Source organism: Pyxicephalus adspersus, chromosome 2 (assembly GCF_032062135.1).
Source record: "Pyxicephalus adspersus chromosome 2, UCB_Pads_2.0, whole genome shotgun sequence".
In the NCBI taxonomy this organism is placed as follows: Eukaryota; Metazoa; Chordata; class Amphibia; order Anura; family Pyxicephalidae; genus Pyxicephalus; species Pyxicephalus adspersus.
In genome coordinates this window covers 138,946,623-138,957,985 of record NC_092859.1, presented here as the reverse complement: position 1 = coordinate 138,957,985, position 11,363 = coordinate 138,946,623, and the positions used below count along the sequence as shown (strand labels likewise).

The following is an 11,363-nucleotide window of genomic DNA, read 5'->3' as shown; positions in this document are numbered from 1 at the left end:
CCTTGTGTGCATGTACGAGCTGCTCGGGCATGCGCAGAAGGAGCACCCAAAAGCCTCCCGGGATGCGTGAAGTAGGTATCCCAGGAGGCTTTGTGCTCCCATTCATTCTCCATCACCTAGGTAATCAAGAATTAGGGGCAGTGCTGCACCCTTTTTTTTTTTAAAAGGGTGTTGCACTTAAAAAACAAACAGAATTTTTACCTTACATAAAACGGTTGTCTACCCTAATATGTAAAATGAAATTTCTGAGTCTAGGTACGCTTTAATTGGCTTCCCCCCCAAAAGAATTGACCTTAGACTGTATTAAAGACATATGACTGAGGTAGGGACATTAGATTGTGAGCTCCTTTGAGGGACAGCTAGTGACTTGACTATGGAATGTACAGCGCTGCGCAATATGTTGGCGCTATATAAATACTCTGTAATATGTCATAGTAACAATGAGCTATGTGCACACTTCTAGTGGCGCAATTATTCATCCACCCACGAGGTGTCGCTATTACATTCTTTGTTCTCTAAAGTCTGCGCTGACACAATTAATGATGACTTCCGCCTCACTTCCTTGTTGTCATGGAGAGGAGGCGGCGGCAGGACGATGGCTCATGGAACAGGCCTCACTATGGCAGCAATCATTCAGGCCAGCCTGGGGACTTTTATCACGAAGTTTCCCCCCAACACCACAACGCTGCGCTCCCTCGTACCGGGCCGTTCACGGACTTTTCCCATGGACGGGCTCAGCCGCCTGTGTCCCGGGACAGCAGACCTTATCACCAGCAATATGCACAGGCCGGGAATCAAACCTTTGTAGGTTCTCATCATGGGGCCATGGAGCCTGATAACTTCCATCAGGGTAGACCTTATACAGTTGGAGACCATAAGGCCCAGTCAGGCTTATTTCATCATGGCAATGCTAGAATAGAGGGCCCTCAGGGTGGTATTCATCATCATGGGGCTAATAGTCATCAGAGAGGATCTCAGCATGGAGGACCGCAGCCTGGCATCCCTCCCCATATGGGCAGCACTGATCAGAAACCTTATGGAGGACCCCAGCCTGGTATCCCTCCCCATGTGGGCAGCACTGATCAGAAACCTTATGGAGGACCCCAGCCTGGCATCCCTCCCCATATGGGCAGCACTGATCAGCGAGCACCCCATCATGGAGGACTGCAGCCTGGCATCCATCCCCATATGGGCAGCACTGATCAGCGAGGACAACAGCCTGGCATCCCTCCCCATATAGGTAGCACTGATCAGCGAGGACCCCATCATGGAAGACCGCAGACTGGCATCCCTTCCCATATGGGCAGCACCGATCAGAAACCCTATGGAGGACCGCAGCCTGGCATTCCTCCCAATATAGGTAGCACTGATCAGCGAGGACCCCATCATGGAAGAAAACAGCCTGGCATCCCTCCCCATATGGGCAGCACTGATCAAAGGGTATCTCCGCATGCGGGTCCGCCTTTTGTTACTCCTATGTCCATCACTGAACAAGTGGGACTTCAGTATGACCGTCCACAGTCTGCTATTCCTCCTCCTATGTCCAGCAATCAGCACAACCTATTTCAACATGGCGGTCCACAGTCTAATATGTTTTTGCATGAACAGCTTCCAATTGACAGCTTCCACGGACAGCTTCCAATTGAGTTACGACACAAAGGTCCTGGACAAGACACGTTTAAGGTGGAAGAACCCAAGCAGCAAGCTGGGAGTTTTCACAACACCCCTCTGACTCGAGACCTGGGGAATTCAACTTTCAGAGACTCACAGCTTGAACGGATTAATCCGGCTCTGAATAGACCACCAATAAATGATATGTTGCAGCATAGAGTGTCACATCCAGATATTATACAGCAAAGCTCACCACAGCTACCACCAGGGTCCTCTCAAAACATTCAACATCCTAACAATCCTGTTCAGGGCCAATATAGTTTTCCTCCACCTCTCCATGCACCCCCGCCTATTCCCCCAAACATTCCTCCCTTTTTTCATCCGATAAGTAATGTATTTAGTGGACCTCCCAGAGAAGGTGGCCAGGGGGTCTGTCATATTCAGCATTCTGAAAGCAATTTGAATCGGGATCCATATTCATTACTGAGAGAAGGGCGATCGGATAATACAACTCATTTTAATGTTCTTAGACAGGACAACTTGCATCAGGATATTGTACCTGTACACAGACTGGATCCCTTTACTAAAATGGCAGGAGATCTGCACTTCGTACATCAGCAACATTTTAATAATCCACAGGAGAAAAGTTTAATTAACCCAAACATACAAAGTGAAATGCTGATAGGTAAAGAAGAGCCATCAGATAAGGACCTCTTTCAGCGTTGGCTGTTCAGCTTCTTGGCATGTCGTAGAAATAATCTCCCTCCTAAGCCTGATTCTAAACAATCTGTTTCTCTACCTGAGGCCCGGGATCTGATATATGGTGCCTTAAATCTTGTTTCACAACTCCGCTCCTTGTGTCAGCTTCTGGAAAATAGCAAAGAGGAAGGGCCCTCTTGGGCTCAAGATTATGAAAAGGCTAAAGAAATAAAGTGGAATCTAGCTAAAAAAATTAAAGAACTTGAAAAGCCGGGGTTTATGGAATGCGTTAAAATTAAATTGGATAGAGTGCGTAAAAAGAGGCTTCGCTCGCAACGCAGAAGGCAAGCAAAAGAAGAGGAGGAAAAGGAGGCAGCCGAACGTATGGCAGAGAGGGAGGCTGAGATTGACAGCTGGAGGATGCAGTGTGTACAGAAGGTGGAGGAGAAGAAAAAGGTGGGTAATGACCAAGTGGCTTTTGTTTATTTTAGGTAAAACTGTAAATGAAACCAGTAAGCTAACTTTAAAGTCCAGACATATACATATTTTTTGTTTAGTTTTTGTATAGACATGTATAGAAAACTATACTAAACTGTCTGGTGTTATGCCACATCCCAGTTGCATAATACATAAACAAATTCAAAAAAGAAAACAAAGGGATTTTAAAGGCATATATGAAAATATTATTATTATGCAGTATTTATATAGTGCCAACATATTACAAAGCGCTTTACAAAGTCCATTGTCATGTCACTAGCTGTCCCTCACAATCTTCTGTTCCTACCATAGTCATATGTCTTTATTACAGTCTAAGGTCAATTTTGAGGGGAAGTCAATTAACCTAACTGCATGTTTTTGGAACGTGGGAGAAAACCCACACAAACACTGGGAGAACATTCAAACTCCATGCAGATAGTGTCCTGGCTGAGATTCGAACCTGACACCTAACTCTGCAAATGTCAGAGTGCTAACCTCTGAGCCACCGTGCTGCCCGTTATATATAAATCCTTTATTTTAATATACCAATTTTATTAACATTGTTGCAAATAACATTTTCTAAAAATTGTTTTCCCCACACTAGGAAGTTACAGATATATAACAGCCTCACAATCACAGCTGGCACAATTATTCACAATTATGTTTACAAATGTGAACTCCAAAGTGTATCATAGCCACATTCCAAGTTATCAATTTCTTCTAGTGGTCTTTGCCCCCACAATTTTTGTATAGAGCCAGGTAGGGTGAAAACACGTCAGGATTTTGTGTTTGTTTATTTACTGCTAAGGATATTATTCTTAATTTCAACAGGAAATCTCTCCGGAATTACCAAATGGTATAATCCCAGGTTGGGCATGAAGTGCATGTGATCAGGTTGTGTGTCATCAGAGGGTGCTGTACACAGGCAAATAATCCAGAGCTAGATCTTGCATGCACAAGATGTAGTACTGGGTTATTTGCCAGTTTGGATCACTCCTGATGATGTAACAGCATTTATTCTGCAATCTAGGTCAAATATGTAGCTGGAAACAATCTTTTGTGATCCTTTCTAGTGACACTGGAATGAACAAGCTCTGTATACAAACTTCTGGTCTGCACTATGAAGAAGGCGGGGAAAGGACGAGCGGGAATCCTCCCCAAAATAAAAGACAGCGGTTATCCCTGCTCAAATGCTAAGTGCTATGGGGGATCACTAAATATCATAGGAGACTGTACACATGATTTACTTGCACATTATGCATCAACAAAATAAAACAAAACACTCCTCTCCAATATGCATGTGTTGTCATGGGCTGAATTGAAAGCACAGCATGTACATATTAAGGGGCAGATGTGTAGAAGCTTTTAAGGTATTCTGTTCATCTGTTATACACATAGGCATGATGATTGTCACTTAAGGTGCTTCAGAAAGTTTTAATGAAGTTTCAAGTAGTGTTAAAGCCAATATAAAATGCTGCTAGTGGCATTCAGCACTCTTAACACATTATTAATGGAAGTTTAATGTTGTATTATCAAACTACCTTAAACTTTTTGAAAGCAGTGCCAATGCTTTGTAATAGCTTGCTGTGCACACTGCTTTTATACAAAGTGAAGCCTCTGTGTATGAGTTATGTGTCACACTCAACATCCAAACAGTTTCCAGGACTCCAAAAAAACATTTAGACTTGGAAGCCTTTTGGGCAGACTTTGTCACTGTCACTGGTAAATTTCAAAAAATATATTTTTGTTGGATCCTTCTTCATGTTAAAAAATGTGTGAATAGATCAGTTTAACTTCTCTACACGTTTTATTTTAGGAACGGGAACTTAAAGCTGCTGCTGACAGTGTACTTGGGGAGGTGAGGAAAAAGCAAGCTGATGCCAAAAAAATGTTGGATATGCTCAAATCCTTGGAAAAGCTGAGAAAGCTGAGAAAAGAGGCAGCTTTAAGAAAAGGTAAGGAATGGAGATTAACATTTAGGAGCAGTTTATAATCAGACATAAGACTGTGACGGCATTGTCTAAAGAAGCCAATGTTACTCAGTTTTTTTTTCTGCAGACATTGTGCTACTGCTTTTTATTCTCTATGGATTATCAGTGCTCTCCATACATTTCTGTTTAGCTTCTATTAAGTTTTCTAAATGCTGCCACTCCCAGGCATCAGCTTAAGGCTATATTCACACTGGCTATGAGGTTTCAGTTTGTTTACTGCTTCCTCGTGCCAGGGAACCACTGCACCTCAGGGGCATGTAGGATCGCCCAGTGGCGGCTCCTTGAGGAATGAATAGGAGAGAAGCCAGGTGTCAAACATGCAGACCCTGGTTCTTCACAAACCAGTGATGCAGTGCAAGTGTTCGACCAGTGCTGAGGTGCCCCTTTAAAATAATAAACAGTTTTCCTATTTATTTATTTAAAAAAAAAAAACTTTTTTACAATATTTTTTCTTTTCTAGGATACCTACCTATACCTACGTTCCATGAGTCTGCAGGGAGTTTGTATATGATGCTGCACATTCGTGAGATTGGACACTGTTTCACCTTGGGGCATTTCACAAATTTAAATGTGTTTGCACTTAATTTTTTTACAAGCACGGAGAGTGGTGATAGATCTCACCCTGTTTATGCTCAAGAGTGGGCACTAGGTCAATTATTAGTTTGATCTCTTTTGATGTGACAGCGCCCAATCTCACTCTGTGGTCCAGGTCACATTCTGCATTGATGATTTGGCCTAATGTCAGGCAGTAAAACTGTGGAATAAGACAACACACCGGAGTTTACATATCTCCAAAATGTTAAGGAGCCAGTAATGGGGCAATAGCCAACTCTCAAAAAGAGAGGAATAACATTTACTAAAATGTCTCATTTAAAGCAGAACTAAAGTTCCACTTTTAACCACCCCCGGCGGTATTCCTGAGTGTGGCTTAGGGTGAAATTTTACAGAAAATGGTAACTCCGAGCCACACTCGGGTTGAAATTGAGGGCTTTACCTGGTCCTCACGAGCCTGAGGTGTTCTCCAGCGATGCCGGCCCAGCATCTGTGTCCACTTGGTGATGCCGGCCAGGTCATGTGGCGTGTATGCATCAGTGGGTGGGAAATTTAAAATTAGAAGTATTTTTAATTGTCATATGTACCGATTTGACACTTAAAAATACAAAAAAATTATACCGCCAGGGAGCTTAAGAAAACATGCAGGTAATTATCCCATAAAGGGACAAGCGATGTCCCTTCTGTACTAATCTTTCCTACCTGTCTGATTGTCCTGGGTTTTTTTGCACAAAAGCTGAACATATGCAGTGTCAGCTTTGGTTGTCAGGATACCCGGCATTCCCGACTTCCTTGCCTGACCGGAATAAATGAACTCCCACAAGCTCTGTCATCTCAGCCAATTATGACAGCCGAAGATCACAAGGAGAAAGAAAAGAAAAGATGATGATGGCGCCTTGCGAGGGAATTGGGACAGGTGAGTATTAAGGACTTTGGTTCTGATCTAAGCCCTAGATGCAACTTTGTTTCATTTTCGATATTTTCAGACATTGCAATATTCTTGTTCATACCAAGCAGTGGTGCCTTCTGACCATCCTTTTAGATCTAAAACACTCTGTTCTTGGCAGTGACTGTTGGTTGGCTGTTTGTTAATCCCTATGTCCTGTCTTCCATACACATATGTGTGTGCCAGAATTGACACTCAGTCACTTATGAATGTGGTCGTAAGAAAAGTTGTTTTGAACTAGTGTTGTGTGGATGTTTTTCTCATTTTTAAGGTGTCAATCCTCCGCCCAGCAGAGATGAAACATTCAGCAATCACATAACCAGACTTCGTAGCCTGGTTCACAAACGTACTGCCTTGTATGATGCAGAGGAGAGGGCCCTCAGGGTCATACTGGAGGGAGAGCAAGAAGAAGAGAGACAACGAGAGAAAGACAAGAGGCTCAAAAAGCAAAGAGAAAAAATTCTCCAACAACAGCGAGAACTTGACTCCATATTGTTTGGAGATGATGGTATGAAAAGGTTTTCTTCTAAATCCTAGATCGTTCTTTTTATACAACCATGTCAGTCGGTTCTCTTAAATTTGCATTAGTTATTTTTTTTTATGAAAATAACTTGTGAGCTACCTTGGGTCTCTATAGGCAACCATAATAGGAGGGAATATAATGTAAAATTGCCATGTATAAAATGTTTTATGAAATGCCACTTCAAAATCTATAACAATTTAAAGGTACTCTTTGTTTATTTTATACTTTGCTTTGTTTTTGTAATTGTTCTTTTTATATTCCATGCATTTTCTTAAGGCAGAATTTTATTCTACTTTTATTCTACCATAATGTGCTAATTTGCACAGCAAGTTTACATTACTGCAATGGCAGTGATGTCCCTTGTTGCTTTCAACTGCGCCCCTAGGCTTCTTCCATGTTTGTAGTCTTCAGCCATCTGCATTGGCTAGGTCAGGATAGCGTAGATCACAATGAACAGCAAAAAAAAAAAAAAATTAGATCCCTAGAAGGCAGAATGCCAGGCTTCCTGCATCCCAAAACTGCACTGGTACTGCACTATGTGTATGTGTATATATAAGTAATATATAATCACCTGCAGTGTGTTTGATACCGAGGCCACCAATTTCACTTTTATTTTATTTATTTCTTTTTCCATCATAGATCCTCTTCCAAGTTTTCACCCTCTCCAGCCGTTCCGTCAGTATTACCTCCAAGCTGAGCATTCTGTTGTGTCTCTTGTCCATATCCGGTGAGTCATTTAATTAGAATGCCATCTTCCTCCTTTTACCACTCATGAAATTGGCTCAGACCTGAAATGGGAGAGTGGGTGAGTTCTTGCATCATGAAGTCACTCTGAGGGGAAGTTTCTTTCCCTTTGAGTGACACGCAGCTCCTTGTGCATGCATGGTCCGGAGTCCGTGCATCTGTGACCTGAAAAAAGTTTGGGGACCGCTGATTTAGAGTACACTTTCTCAAATCCCATCTTCCCACCTATACAGAACCAAAGTCTTGAAATGGCGATCACAGCAGACACAAATTTTTTTCTAAGTAGTGCTCCAGCCTGCAAGCCTTCCTTTAAGTTGTCCGAAAAGAGACAAGAGGTTCTGTGAGGTGCAAAGGTTCTAAAAAAAAAAAGTGGCATTGCTTGCTCACCCTAAGTTACATCTATTTGATACTTTAGTCTCCAAACACTCAGTTAACATGTATATGACAGCCTCAGAGCATGTTGCATCATAAAGAAGAAATGGTTGGCTTACTCCGCTTTTAAAGGTAACTGTTTTTTCTCTTTTTTTTTTTAGACGTGAATGGGATCAATTCTTGGCTCCTCCTGACCATCCTGATGCCAGTAGTATCCCTCGTGGGTGGGTGCTGCCCATGCCACCGTCTAGTGAAATTTGGGCAACTGCCTTAAAGCCAGTAGAATGACCAAAAAATTAACAATAGTAATAATTATCAATTCTACATACTAAACAAAGGGTAAACAGCAGGCTTGTTGCTGTTTTCCTGCATTCTGGCTGCCTTACACAAGGTCTTCTGAACATAATTAGTTCAGGAGAAACTGGTAAACGTTTATAAACTCTTCGATTTGTTTAAATGGACAGTTTTGAAGCAACATTTGCAGAACTTTTACAGGAGATGCCAAGTTCTATATTTATTTAAAATGACAAAATAAAGCTTGTCAAAGGCGACTTGTGGTTTCACTTAAAATGTTTGTGGGTTTACAAGTTTATTGCTCCCTCAGTTCAGTAGCATTTGAAAGCTGTGTCCACATATGTCATTATTAATAATATTATTATTATTCTTTTTAAAATTTTTAAAGCCCCAACATAATATGTGGAGCTGTATAATAAATAGGGGTTACAAATGACACCGATAGGGGAGGAGAAGACCCTGCTCACAAGAGCTTACAGTCACAAGTGGTGGGGGTAGGGGAGAGAAGTAGACCATTGGAGAGGAGGTGTTATGCAATGGGGGTTAAGTTGTGAGGATAATTCCATATGGTGTGCCAGGGATTTCATTTATCCAGGTTACTTTCTTTCTTGGGTTCTGTTACTACTGTAAAGTGAGATTTTTTTTCCATTGAAATGGGAATCTCAAAGGGTTTATATGTATAAAGTAATTTGACTTAAAGCGTAAACTTGACTTGAAGTAAACCAAAAACCAAAAAAATCACACCTTCAATCCTGCAGGGCAGTCTATTCATTAGGAGGTTTCTTCCATCAGGTCCCACGTCGTCCTGGTATCTGTCTTCGGCCCACCGTGAAGGCAGCGGACATCTTTTCCTCTCCTTCTGCGGTCTTCTTCCTGCGTTACCTGATCTCGCACTGTGCAGGCACGAGATCGGGTGACCTAGATTGGGAAAAAACTTGCTGATCTCACTGCACATGCGTGAGATCAGCATTTTTTTCCCCTATTGATGAAAAGGCTCCTTCTGCACATGCCTGAGAAGGATCAGCTAAGAGCTTCCTGGCATGCGTGACGTAGGTCTGCGTTCCCATTCATTCTTAATTGCATAGGCGATCAAGAATTAAGGGGGTAGTGCTGCACCCTTTTTTTTAGGGTGTTGCACTTCATAAAAAAAAAACACAAACAAAATTTTTACTTTAAGTAAACGGGGTTGTCCACCCTTTTATGTAAAAAATTAAGTAAAATTTCTGAGTTTAGGTACACCTTAAGTTTACCAAAGGTAATACATTGATTTTACACCAGGGGGGAGTATAGAGTAACATTTGTAATGAAAGAGCACATTTTATGGAGATGTGTATGAAGCAGGAAATTAAGTAGTAACTTTAATACGTTAGCCAGATTTCAATACAGTGTGGGTATAAACTGGAAGTTGCTTTCTTTAATAAATGGCTCTGTCCTCTCAAAAATTATGTTTAATTTTTTTTAGATTCTGACTTAATCCACTTTGTCAGCTTCCCATCACTTCAGGGTCTCAGAGTGCTTAAATTCAGAGTTTATCTCATTGAGTGGGATTACACACAATTTATGCTGGCGTATTATTCATATTTTATCACAAAAATGGCACAGGATGGCTTAGAACACACCAAGGTGGACAGGAACCCCAAAAACCTCTAGGTGTATTGGTGATGTAGAGAAGAGAGTCTAGCAGTAGTTTAAATAAAAAAAAGTATTCAGTAAAATGCAGTGATTTGTTGAATACTACTGTGAATGCAACAGACTCCCAGAAGTAGGGATTTACTGAACTTGGAACATCGTGTTACTAGAGCCCCAAGACGTGAAAGATAAATGGTGTAAAAACTTCTTTAAACACTTTACTGGTCAGTTGGAATATACAAACTTGGAACATGGTTGGTGCACCTTGAAAGGAGGTCAACTGCTTGTCAAACGCACCCCACAATGAACTCTGAATGATCTCAGCAGTGTCTTAAACGCATGTGACTTGCATTTGCCCATAGACACAAGCCCACACAGTCATTGGGTGGCTCTAAGTTTCTGCATCTTTAGATAAAATAAAACTTTTGAGTGGCAACCAACTAATGTAGCATATTAGGTGTAAGGCTGTTTTTTAAAGGTGATTTCAAGGTGTTTCAATTTCCAGCCTGAATTGAGTTCTTGGCCCACCGATTCTTTTCAAGACACTCCAGGTATGGATCCCCAATAAAGACCTGCAAATCTGCAACACAATTGCTCTCAGCCTTTCCCAAGCTCTTTTCCCCTTTTTAGGTGAAGTTGGGGAAAACTTTCCAAATCTGCTTCACACTTCTCACTATGCTACATTAATTACAACATTACAAAAGATACATATATAAGAGCTGAGAGAGAATTTGTATTTTTGGATGGCTAAACTGGTGACCTGAGCCTTCTCTGCTTCAATAAAGCTTAATCACTTCCCTTCCCTACACCTGTGATTGGACAGAGAGAAATAAGAAGGAATCCACCCTTCTGTTTACTCTGCAGTCACCTTCTACTAATGATTTGGTATAAGCATGTGACAAGTGTTATATAGGGATTATAAAATTCTGACACCAAGTCAAAGTCAAATGCATACTGTATCTGCATTTATTTGTTTTTAGTATATATATTTATACAAATATTTATAAATGGGAATGAGGTTCCAAAAATAAAAACAATTCTGTGCAAATATTTATTTACATAAAACATTTCTATGCATCCCATAACTCTAGCATCACACTGCCTTCTTGGTCACATTTTATGTCCATGCTTCCTTTCACGTTTTAATGGGATTACATGGCAGGCTGAAGATTGCATAACGTGTTGTGTGTGATCTGCTACCAACTCTCTGTACGTGTTACACGTGGCCTTTATAAGCTTTTAGGCAGCTTATTATGTCAGTAAATGGGTAGGTAGATGTGATGCAGATTTCTGTAGAGATCTGGTCAACACTCATTGACTGGTTTGTAGCTGATCAGTTAACATCACCCAGCAGATTCATCATAAGGTTAGTGGCACATGTGTGCTTTTTATTTCATATGGCATGGAAGACCTGATGATGACACTTTTTGACTCTAGCGTTGGTTTTTATTACTGTTATTGTTCTCAATAATAAAAGTTTTATTAGTATTCTTTTAGTGGGGTGTACATTATCTTGTCAATGGCT

At 41.2% G+C, this 11,363-nt stretch overlaps 2 protein-coding genes across 3 annotated transcripts in view; both read left to right on the top strand.

Annotated features, from left to right (window-relative positions):
• Window positions 1–567: 567 nt before the first annotated feature.
• PDCD7 (programmed cell death 7) lies at window positions 568–8,466 on the top strand. Its single transcript, XM_072402636.1, has 5 exons — window positions 568–2,766; window positions 4,604–4,742; window positions 6,548–6,784; window positions 7,439–7,526; window positions 8,077–8,466. Exons 1-5 carry the CDS (start codon window positions 571–573, stop codon window positions 8,201–8,203), a joined length of 2,787 nt encoding a protein of 928 aa, XP_072258737.1. The 5' UTR covers window positions 568–570; the 3' UTR covers window positions 8,204–8,466.
• Window positions 8,467–8,615: 149 nt separating this feature from the next.
• The window catches only part of UBAP1L (ubiquitin associated protein 1 like), a 25,285-nt gene continuing 22,537 nt past the window's right edge, over window positions 8,616–11,363 (top strand). For both annotated transcript variants that reach the window (XM_072402639.1, XM_072402637.1), the window contains exon 1: window positions 8,616–11,204. The gene's annotated coding sequence lies outside the window, so the exon portion shown is untranslated. The remainder of the gene's footprint in view (window positions 11,205–11,363) is intronic.

Excerpts from the sequence above, each read along its gene's own strand:
- PDCD7 (XM_072402636.1), top strand. The coding sequence starts at position 571 with ATGGAGAGGAGGCGGCGGCAGGACGATGGCTCATGGAACAGGCCTCAC. Across the intron at positions 4,743-6,547 it reads AGAGGCAGCTTTAAGAAAAG|GTGTCAATCCTCCGCCCAGC; the intron begins GTAAGGAATGGA and ends CTCATTTTTAAG. Across the intron at positions 6,785-7,438 it reads CATATTGTTTGGAGATGATG|ATCCTCTTCCAAGTTTTCAC; the intron begins GTATGAAAAGGT and ends TTTCCATCATAG.